This window comes from Podospora anserina, chromosome 4 (genome assembly GCF_000226545.1).
Source record: "Podospora anserina S mat+ genomic DNA chromosome 4, supercontig 2".
NCBI classification, from domain to species: Eukaryota; Fungi; Ascomycota; class Sordariomycetes; order Sordariales; family Podosporaceae; genus Podospora; species Podospora anserina.
In genome coordinates this window covers 45,264-56,700 of record NW_001914835.1, presented here as the reverse complement: position 1 = coordinate 56,700, position 11,437 = coordinate 45,264, and the positions used below count along the sequence as shown (strand labels likewise).

The 11,437-nt window shown below is 46.6% G+C and overlaps 3 protein-coding genes across 3 annotated transcripts; all 3 read right to left on the bottom strand.

Annotated features, from left to right (window-relative positions):
* Window positions 1-490: 490 nt before the first annotated feature.
* On the bottom strand, window positions 491-1,387 carry PODANS_0_470 (uncharacterized protein; the record flags this gene model as incomplete). Its single annotated transcript, XM_001903834.1, has 1 exon — window positions 491-1,387. The coding sequence occupies one exon, from the start codon at window positions 1,385-1,387 to the stop codon at window positions 491-493; it is 897 nt and encodes a 298-aa protein (XP_001903869.1).
* A 1,942-nt stretch (window positions 1,388-3,329) lies between these two features.
* PODANS_0_460 (uncharacterized protein) lies at window positions 3,330-3,995 on the bottom strand (the record flags this gene model as incomplete). The annotated part of the gene is made up of 1 exon (XM_001903833.1): window positions 3,330-3,995. The coding sequence occupies one exon, from the start codon at window positions 3,993-3,995 to the stop codon at window positions 3,330-3,332; it is 666 nt and encodes a 221-aa protein (XP_001903868.1).
* A 538-nt stretch (window positions 3,996-4,533) lies between these two features.
* PODANS_0_450 (uncharacterized protein) lies at window positions 4,534-5,637 on the bottom strand (the record flags this gene model as incomplete). The annotated part of the gene is made up of 3 exons (XM_001903832.1): window positions 4,534-4,803; window positions 4,859-4,969; window positions 5,035-5,637. The coding sequence occupies 3 exons, from the start codon at window positions 5,635-5,637 to the stop codon at window positions 4,534-4,536; spliced, it is 984 nt and encodes a 327-aa protein (XP_001903867.1).
* Between the last annotated feature and the right edge of the window lie 5,800 nt (window positions 5,638-11,437).

The window sequence follows — 11,437 nt, the reverse complement described above, 5'->3', positions numbered from 1 at the left end:
GGCCAATCAACATCGCTTTACAACAAGGAGGCGTCAATCGAAGCATTGGCTCTGGCCAGGGGTGGTTTTTACTTTGAAGACCACCCTGGTCAGGTACACATTTCTTTCCAATCCGGATGTGCCTTTCCTACTGAATTAGTGTGAGAATGAGCTTTTCTATGAACTTACCTACTACTAGTAGCATACCGCAAAATAAAGTTACTACCAGAATACCCAAGTTCAATAATAGATGGATACCTCTTTCATGATTTATCTGCCAAATGTCTTGGAAATCAACTCACTCACCGACTCCTGATGAGGGGGTGCACCTAGCAAGCTTGAAAGAAGAGAAATACGTGTCCCAAATTTGAGTGCTTTATCCGAGGCAGTGGTCGATATCAACTCTAGTTCCTCATTTCAATATTCCTTCCTTCTTAGGTACCTGAGGCAATTTCACATACATCTGGGATTCGACCCCCACCAACTTCTCTCTCGAGACACTACGCCTCAATCACTCTGTCTCGGGCTCAGACGCCTGGGTGTGAATTGTCCCGAGAAGTACCTTCTCCTGTTGAAACAAGAGGTGAAGGTAATGAAGGGTGTAGTCGCGGAAAAGCCGATAAGGTTGATCCACCCACAGCTCGATCTCCCGCCAAAGCAGACTGATATCTTTCCCCTCGCGCCCAAGCACCTCGTAACTGAGCAAATACTCCTGGTCTGCTTTCACCAAGTAGTCGTATGCAGTTTTCTGCTGATACAGCGATTTAAAAACCTTGTTTCCCAACCAATCCGAGACCAGGTGGGTGTAGACGATGATGGCGGGCTTGGAGAGAAACCGCCAGAGAAGCTGCTCCTGCCAGAATCCTGCGTAGTCACTCCCACAAATCTCAATCCAGTTGTACGGAGCATTCTCGTAGAAATATCCCAAGATAAGATTGAAAAGCTGACAGTTGAAGAGAAACCTCTGCGGATCTTTTTGGGTGCTGTATGAGAATCGACCGTGGACCCGACAGTGGAACGAGACTTCTAGTCCGTCGGCCGAGTATCTGTTGTTCACCCCGTACTTGTCGACGAGCTCACAGTGAGGGCAGCCAGCGCGGATGGCGAGAGAGCCAGTCGATGGCGCAAGGTGCTTTGCCAGACTCTCGCGATCCCGAATGACCTTTTGCAAGACCTGTGGGATGCCGTCCATGCTGAGAAACTCTTCCTCGAGGCGGACCTTGTACCGCACACCATAGCGTTCCGACAGATCCTTCAGCAGTCTCTCATATCCATGAAGGTAGGTTTGTAATTTGCCCGTGTCGTGAAGGCCTCTCTGGTAGACGACGCCATCAACTGTCATCTCCTCACCCTTGGCCCTGTTCCAGAGGTCGCACATCACCACCGCTTCCATCCCAAGGTCGGCCATCCTCCTGGCGATCACAAACGCCAAGCCTACATTGCACAGGGTTCCAACATGAGGAGAACAATTGGGCTGAATGATGATGTTGATCTCGGTAGTTGAGTTCGGGTGCGGGAGCAATGCCTTGAGGCAGGCAGGGTAGTCCGATTTGAAAACATATGAACCCCGCCGAGGGCATGATGGGAGGCGAGATTGTAGGCAATGGAACCAGCTCGCGACCTGCAGACTCGGAGGCTCTCGTAAGTTGCGACATATTTGGTTCAGGCCCGAACAAGTCCCAGAGAATGAATGCGTTGAAAGAGCAATCTGGGAGGTTGTTGAGAAAGCTCAGATAGACAAGGCTTTCATAGACCTACGAATAGCTAGCAGATACTTTATATGTCCAAATCGAGACGGCCCTCCCTGTAATTTACCCTTCAGTAGGCTGACCACCTGTGCCCAAAGGAAAAGGGGCGGTTTCTGCGGCATATATCATGCATGAGGTGAATGATTCTTCGTGAATTAGGTAACGCCAGCACCCCTACCTGCACCTCGACCAAATTGGCAGCTTGGGCTCAACAATACCTAATCTGCAGCCTAGCACCATCACACCATTGCCCGGTCCCTGTGATGTATAGAATGTTATGTTTAGGTTGGTAGGTACCAACAACCTGGGGCATTGCTGGCAGAAATTCACGGAATGGATGTCGAAGCTTTGGCGAAGCTCTATCAACCCACCACAACTCCAAAGTGAAGGCAGAGGTGAGAGGTAGAATAATACCTTCTTATCTATCTAGCCTAAATTGGTACATTAACAGGTACCTAATTTATCCCCGACACCTGTCTACCAGGCCTGCGACCGACAGTTTTCAGCAAGACAGCCTGCCTCAAGTACATGCGATAGGGAAGTACCTTAAGATGATGTATACCTCAGGTGACAAAAGAGTACCTAGCCTCAGATCTCCTGACCGGTCATTTTGTAATGCCTATGCTAATGCACGCAGCGAGGTAAGGTGTCGCGTAACACGGTAGGAACTGAACTGCAGATTTCGAAGGTTTCGCAGTGAGTCAGGCTGCGCAGACTCGAGACATACCAAGCTTAATCAAGGCTTCGAAGCCACATCAAATGACCCTCATGTCACACCAATATGCATGGCAGGCCGGAAGTGGTTTTGTGTCACACTACAGGAGATCAGGCTCCCATGGCTTCTGTTGACTCCGGGTTTTGGGGAAAGCAACCGAAGATCAACATCAAAACTTTTGCAGTACATTTCATAGGCACCGCAAATATTTCCCTTATCTATCTCTGAAATAGAACTGGCAGGTATGATACAATAACATAAACCGACACTTAATTGTCGACTGATCCTTGGGCGGACAATGTAACAAAGCTCGTAAAAATACCTACTTCAGCCAAACAACAATGGAAGTCAGTCAACGTCATATACAAAACATACGGGCGTATCAGGAACTCGCGATTGTCGGAACGCTCTCATGACGTAGGTATGTATGAGGTGTTGAAAACAAGCAGTCATCAGACGGATACACCTACATAGTGGTCACTTGAGAACATATAATAACGTCAAGTATCATTGTATCTCTTTATCACTTGTCGGTTGCATAGGTATCCAGGCGAGGAGGCGGTGTTCTAATAGTTGGCAGTTATTAGGCAACGGTTAGCTACCGGTATCTTGACTTTCGAGGTGATGGGCATGGTGGGCGGACTCCTTCTTCGGCGTACTCATGGCATAAGGTAGGTATCTTTTTGACAACCAATATAAAGGCGATTCGTTTCTTGGACCGGTGTTATAAACCTGTCGATTGTTTATTTAACTTGTTTTGTTAACCGGAAATATACATGTCGCTCAATAAATGCTGCCATCAAACACCCCAAACAAACCCAAGAAATAAAACCCAAAAGAACGCCCATTGATGCCCCCTAGTGTCTGCCTCATGGTAAATGACCTCGTCACGCCCCCTGAATTCTCCTCCTTTGCCCATTCGAAGAGGTTCCCTGAACCAGGTCATACACAACCTTCCCAACCTCAATCCCAACCCTCACTGTCTCCCCCGCAACAAAAGCAACAGGAATCCAGGCCAGCGCCGCCGTGACAATCCCCTCATCCCCTGAAAGCCAACCAAGATACGTATTCTTAGCACTTTCCATCGCGACCTTTGGTGCCTTCTCGAGTTCCTGCTCGAGCCATAGACTCGCCTCCTTTTGCTGCTCTTCCCTCAGTTGACTAACCCAGTCATTCGTCCTGGTAAGCTCGCCCTGCACCCAGTGCGAAGTTCGATCCAGCTCGCCAGCAACCCATTGTGACGTGCCATTCTGTTGCTCCTCACGAATCTGTGTCACTTGCTCGTTGACATGGGTGAGCACTTGATCAGTGCGGGAGGTGATGGTCGCCGTCAGTCCACTCAGCCCACGAGAGACTTGCTTGGGCGGTTTTTGCTTGACCAAGGACGTCCCTGACGTGGTGACACTTGCAGAAGGAGGACGCGGAGAGTGAGCGCGTCGTGATGAGGGTGGTGGTGGGTGGGGGCGGGAGTGGGCCTTTGGGAGCAAGTTCGCTGGCGGTGGGGTGTTGTCTTTCTTGGATGATCGAGAGGATGAGGAGGTGAATGAGGGCATGGTGTCACGAGGGCCGCGGGAGAACTATGTATCGTGACTTTGGGCTATACGTCCTTGGAGTTCATGGGGTAACACTGGAAGAGGAATCGCAATGTGAGTTGAGGGTGTGTTGATTCAGATATTCTTTGTCATGCTGTTTGCTCGCTGCTGTTGTGTTTATCGGGCCATCCTCACCGCCGCTACCCCTGATGGGGTTGGCTTGGCATTATGTGTGACGTGGTCAAGCATCCGGTCCTCCACTTTATCAGGGCTGCAACCCAACGTGTGCCAATCAGAGACAATCATTTTGCAACGCTAAACCGGAAGAATTTGTCCAGCAAACCCCCCGGCCCAGAACAATTGGGCCCAAATTCTCTTCACTCCGACTTCAGGTTCTTTGGGTTCGATTCTTCGGAGACATTTTCTGGTAAGAGGTCAGACTCCACAAGTCAATAAAAGGAAGTGGAGGATTGTGTTTCCCTCCATATCCCGACCTTGTCTTGATTGTCAAACACTTTCCTTGTGGTCGATCCCAAAGCCCAAGAAACGCCCTCGAGATTCATGAGTTGTTCCACCCTCCCGTGGTCGCATGTGCTCGCCGCATGCGCTTCAAAGCTTTTCTCCGGTTGTGCGCTTTGCTCGTACCTCTTGCGTAATGCCACCAACCGAACACTGTGAATCCGGTAAGGACAACAGACACAATTAGGTACACCCAGAAGTATGAAGATAGGACTGGCGGTTGATCGGAATCTTCCCCAGTCTCTGCCTTTCGGAAGTAGATATCTCTCCGCTCGTTCTGAAAATCAAAAACCGGCATAGCGAAAATTGTCTTGACGAGACGCATCAGCACTAAGCCCAAGATTACTATCAGGAAGACCTCTTACCGCCACAGCTGTTATTGGAAGATACAGCATAGCAACAAAGGCTATGACCGTACTCATCTTTGCTTGGTCCCTTGCTCGCTCGGCATCATCACTGAGGAGCTCATTCATAAACTGAAGCCAACTTCAGCCCCCATGTGGGCAAGAAACAATCGGAAGATACGATCGAAAAGAGTCACCAGCTCCTCGGAATAAGTCATGTCGTCAAACATCATCCGGCACCTAGCCATCAGGGCGTCCAACTCAATCTCAATCTCCGTAAACCGTTGCTTAAATCTCCGCGTGCTCGTGGCAAACTCGCCGTCGTATTGGAAGGATTGCAGCTGCTGCTCCTCCTCAACCTGCGTTATCATCTTCTGGAGCAAACCCTTGGTAGTTCTGACCTCCTCCGCCATCTTCGTCTTCAGCCGCCAGTTTCTCAGCTTCCTGTTCAGCTTGAAGTCTCGCTTCACCAACGGAGGCGCATCACGATCCAGCTTCAGATCTGTAATAGCTGCAGTGCACTCATAAATCGCCTTCTTGACAATCTCCTGCATCCTATCCTTGTGTAGTTCCGCAAATATCCCGACCGTAAGCAGGGGATGTGACTTGACCCCCGGACATGATGCAAGCAGCTCCTCAACCCTGGCCATTTGCTGTTCTGAACATCCGAATATGACCGCGACAGTAAGCTTCGAAGCTTCAATATAGGTGGATGAAATTGCGAGGCTATTTGCCGAGGTCCAGCTCTGGTGATCCCATGACATGGCTGAGGTGTACATCCGGAGTGAGTTGCCGTGCATGAGGTAGGTCGCGCAGCCGCCTTCGTGGCTCTTGGTGAAGGCCCTGCAGATTTCATCATGGAGATGGAAGGCCTTGGTGATCCTTTGCCAGCGAGGTAGAGAAAAGGGAAGGTAGTACAGATCAGTTGGGACATGTTCGAGTGCTGTGAATGCTGGCCCCACGGCACCGCAGACTCTTGGGGGTGTTCAGCGTCAGCCATCAGAGATACGAAGGTGCGTTGCTTGTATGTGAAACTTAGAGTATGTGGTAGCCAGATCGCTCCTGGTGTTTCGATGGTTGTTCCAAAAGGTTTTCTGCAAAGATTTGACTCTTGAGCCGTCGTGTGAGTTCCCTCTGCCATACCCGAATGTATTCTTATCCATGGAGATAAAATACCTGAAACCAGTGGCTCCAATCCCCATCGCTCTTCAGATCAATACTCTCGGTTTCTCTCCCCTATGAGATAACTCATCAATTCCCATTTCAACACATCTATCACGCAAATGCATTCACTTATCGGGTTACTTACATGGTTGCGGAGCACCTTCGACACGATAGTTGACGGGCAATCATACTCAAATAGACAGCCATTGTCTTCAATTGTCAATATTGGATTTACCACTCGTGGCCATTCCATGATGAATTCTTGTTTTTGAACATTGAGTAGAGTCTTTCTTCCCCACCATGTTTTTTCGTCGCGTTGGGCCCATAACAACAGGGACCCAATGTGCTATTTTTGGCTACCTTACCTTATGCGTTTGCACACGGTGCTAAGCGCCCGCAAGGCCAAACGAGCACACTTGATTTTATGCATCTTCACCATGGACTTATGCAACCGTACAAATCATGCACAAAGATAAAGGAGCAGACCAGCCCATGTGATAGGTAGGGATGAGTGCTTGTTTCTCAGTGCAAAGGTTTAAGGCCGTAACGACGGAGCAAAATGCTGAGCCGTCGTTTTACACTGTGCAGTATGCAACGCTGACCTGACAGCCCGTACCTTGCACCGCCACTTCTGAGCTGGTTAAGAAGCGGTCTCTTGTTGCTCCCACCAACTAGAATATTTCCCCCACCCTCCGAGTCAGCTCTCAACAGCTTGAAAGAGTTTGGAGGTTTAGCTCTTGTTCACCTAACCGCCCAGGAAGAGCCAACCATATCTCCTCTCCCTTGTTCTACAGAGGATGAAATCGGGGTATCCCATCAGGGATCTGTTCCTGTTCCTGACGGTTATTCGTCTGACTGGCACCTATCTTCCTGCACGATCGAGGGCGGAGACATCCAACGCCTCATCCTGACTCTGCAAGAAATTTGCGGCAATGGCAAATTCCACATAGATGTAAGTCTGTGGTTTGCTACCCTCACCCAACATCCATGGACAACTTTTAACAGACAATCAAAACGGAAACCCAGCAGTGACTTCGGTGGAGTTGCGCGGTACTGGTTTATCACACAAACTGTGTTGACAAAGGCAAGTTCTCACCATTCCGATTGGAACCATGGCTTGTACTGTTATCAAGGACCGTCTAACACGGCAAAGGTTGATAGGACGATCTTAGATTGATACAGATTTTCTCCCAGAAGCCGTCATTGAAACCCTGGCTGAGACAGCAATCGCCTGCTTCTCGAACAGAAGGCAATCCAGTTCCCACCTAAGAAGCCACCAAGGGGCCAACAAAAGTTGAATACGAGTGAGGGATACTCAATCTTGCGAGATAGAGCCACCGCCGCCATATACCCCGTATGCGGCACCGTATGATCAGAAGGGATCGTCGAACGAACTGCTCTCAGACACACCTGAAGAACATTGCCCGAAGCAGGAGGAAGCGCCCGGCACAATACCTAATCAACAGTGAGAGAAGTATAAGGGTAGAGAAGTAATAGCAGATGTTCATGACAAGGATTCTATAGTTTCATCTTGTTGCACTGGTGTCCTGTTTCCCTGCCTCTTCCCCTGCCCTATAGCTAAAGAACACAGAATGAGATCTAAACCATTGAAACCGCCTGAGGATTACCTGGATGACTAGGAGAAAGGACACTGGAGTCCGGCGGCAAATTCCCAAGTTGATGTCTATCATTGGTGCTCCTTGCTCTTTTGATGGAGATAAGGGATTTGATTCGCGACCATCCCGAGGTTATGTGAGACCAAATACCCCTGTTTCCATTCGCAACTGCCCCAACCGTTGAGGCAGCTGGTGAGTTTGGTCGTGAATGGGTACCGTTTGAGTTATCATCCGGGTCTGTTGTAGCTGACTCCTTGCCTAGTCTTTCTCGCTCCGAGTGGGCCGAAGCGTGAGATTTGTACCAGTAGTAGCTCCCGTACGTTGCCGCTGTTAAGAGAACTCCGAGTACTATATGTATTGTGAAGTACCCGGGAAACACATCTAACTTGTCAGCTTCGGATTTGGCGCCACCCTGCTCGTTCCATTTCATCTTTACCCATTTGTTTTCGAATTTGAAGACGGGAGTGGCAAATATTGTCTGATGTATCGGTTAGCATGTTATTGGGACCAAGAAGCCGTTGATGTAGTAGTCTCCCGGCTCGAGACACTCTGCCAGGTCCAGCAGGGGATTTCTTACTGAAACAGCAGTCACTGGAAGATAAAACATGGCGACCAGGGCTATATACTTGCTAATTTGCCCTTGGTGGGTGGCAGTCGATGCCATCGAGGCTGCCTCTCGGGCTTCGCTCCTTGCCAGCTGTGCTAGATACTGGATAACATCGTTAGCGGAATGAGCGCGTAGGGTACTTGAAACCTAGTATTTTGGACCAAGTGTCAAGTTGATCCGGCCGATTATCCGGCCACTTCGAGATCTGACGTGGTCCTAAGATCTTCAGCTTTGACGCGGGATTCGGCCGAGATTGCCTCCAGTTGATAGCCAATCTGTTTGAATCTCTCCTTGAACCTCCACGTTGTCTGGATGTACTCGGTGCTAGCCCCCCTGTGGTTGGCGTTTTGGTGGTCTGTTGCGTGTTTTATAATCTTCTCCAACTGGCTCCTCGCAGTAAGTGCTTCTTCTTCAGTGTTTGGTAGCTACAAGAGCCTTGCGCAGCTTTTGGTTCTCTTCATACTCGAACTTGGACGATATACGATGGTGCTGGATTTCCACGAATAGCCCAATCATCAGAAGCGAGTGTGGACTGGCTTCTGGGGAGGCTCGGAGCAGCCTTCTGACCAGACTCAGTTGCGTCGTGTCGCAGCTGTAAGCAACTGCCAGGGATAGTCTGTATTGCGGGAAGTAAACCGCAGACATGGAAACACTGAGCGGCTCGATCTTGGGGCTCGTTACTCCTGTCAACCAGCGGATCATGTAGTTATCTTGGAGCCTTTTTTCCTGAAAATCGGTGTAACACTTGTTTTCCCTCATTGCGTCCCTGATGACACAGTTGATGTGGAAGTGTTTGATGATACGTGTCCAGTTCGTTTTGGAGAATGGGAGGTTGTAATGTTCTTTGGGAATCGTCTGGATTTCGTCGTTCGCGTTCCGGCTTTCAAAAGGCTTCACTTTGCTAGGGAAGCTGAACTGATCAGTACCCTACCTAGCTATTTGCTTTGTGTCTTGAAAGTGAACTTACAGAATGTGAAAGCCCGAGATGTCCACGTGGTTTTGGGGTGGCTTAACGAGAAGTATTTGGCGAAAGCATTCACTCTAGGATTCAACTATGCATCAGTAGACGCGAGGGAGTGAAAAGAACGAAGCACTAACCTGTAGCCATGGCGTCGTCCATTCGGCATTGTTGGGCAAGTGCACCTGATCTGCGGCCTGAAATCTGCTATTAGGTTGGGACCTCTGTGCATAAAGCACGAGGCTCTGGTCAGTTTCTTCTGTGGTCGTCTGTTCATAGTTCTACTGCTTAAGCCTGGCGTCGGTAAAATATGGATCCTGAATGTCAGGCCAGTCCATGGTTGAGAATGATGATTGTTTGTTTGGTAGGTATGTTGGATGACAAGGAAGTGGACCACATATGGATATGGCCCAGGTAAGTTTGAACTACCCAAGCCATCTACCCACATTAAACCCTCCACAACCCTGGACCTCCGAAAGCCCCCCGATATCAACACACACTTTATATTCCACCCACAGAAACCAAAAATGAAGCTTTTCTTTTACTTTTTTTTGCTTCAGGTACCTAACAATGGCCAAATATACCGAGGAGGATATTAAAAATGCCCAGAAAGACATTGCCGCTGGTATAAGCCAGCGAAAAGCGTCTAATAAGTACGGGATTCTATGTTCTACGTTAAAATACCGTATTAATAGTACTTTATTAAGGAACTTTATTTATAAAAACTAATAACGATTTTTTTACGGCTAAAAAAAATCTTATTATTTAATAAATCCTTCGTTAAAAAAACTTTAATTACGCTTCTATCTATATTAATATAAAAACTTTAATAATTAATTTATTAATTAAATAAAGTAATCCTAACCCCCTTAGTAAATACTAAATATTATACTTTATTAATTATTATTCCGATATTAAAATAAAAATTTAAAAAAAATTTAATTATATTAGAATTAACGAAATTACTCCGGAAAATATTAATAAGTTTTTTAATTTATATTTTACTATTAATTAAATTAAATTTAAGTATAAATATAATTATAATAAAGTAAGTATAATAGAAAGCTAAGGAGAAAACAATTTAGTTATTAGGTTTTCGAAGCGGGATAAGAAATCTATATACGTTAAATAAAACGAAAGAAGGATTTAAACTACTATACTTAAATATATTTTATAAGACGGAAGAGTCTTTCCCTCCGGAATTATTTTTAAAGGTAAAAACCTTTAAAAATAATAATTTAAAAATTAATTAAATAAAAATTAATATATAATTATATTAAAAAATAATTAAATTAATAATAACCTTACCGTTAATTAATTTAAAAAGGTTTTTATATTAAGAACTAAACTTAAGGATCTATTAAAATCCTGTTTTTTTATTTATAATAGTTATAATTTATATACTATTAACGACTTTATAATCCGGTACTATAAAAGTAATATTTATTTTCTTTTCCTACCCCCCTAATACTTTTACGTCCTTTAACCTCTTAATATTAATTATTTTTCTAATATAAAAAAACGTATAAAAGGCTTATAACTATAAACGACGCCCTTATTAATTATACGTTTAACGGTAAAATCGATTTAATCCGGCTATATAACTTTACCCGCAAGTAGGGCTTTAAGAAAAAAAATATTATTAGCGGCTAGCGTAGGATAGGATTATAGTCTATACGTAAGCGCAAAACCGCTCTTTTTAAGTTAAGTAATAGTCCCTGTAGTGCCGTTGGATCTCTCTTTAAAAACACTTACTTTCCATACCGTAGGGGATTCCCAGGTAGCTAAGAAGGTTAGGGACCTACTTAAGAACTATACGCCGGCCGGAAAACGGCTTACAGTAAGGACTCTTACTAGTACTATACTCACACTGAGATCTGAGGCATCCATCCACAAAGCTGATGCGGTAAGGTACTAACAGAACGCCCAAAAGGCCCAGGAGGCAAGAAAAAGGCGCAAGTTAAATAGAGAAGACTCGAATTCCAAGTTTATGAGGCTCTGTGAACTGGAAGAGGCCCGCATTGAAGGGAGGGTGGTGGAGGAAGAAGTGGTAGCCAAGGAGGATGTGGAGCAGCCCAGAGCCAGCCCAGCCTGTGCGGCGCAGCGCACGTCATCGGGTTCAAACCAGGCGCAAGCGAGAAGCAGATGCAATGTCTGACTCTGACAGTGATTGAGCTACATTTTGGTATAACTCCCATAGAAATTGACCCAATATTAGTCTTGTTGTGGCCAGTGTGATCATTCAGGGGTAATCT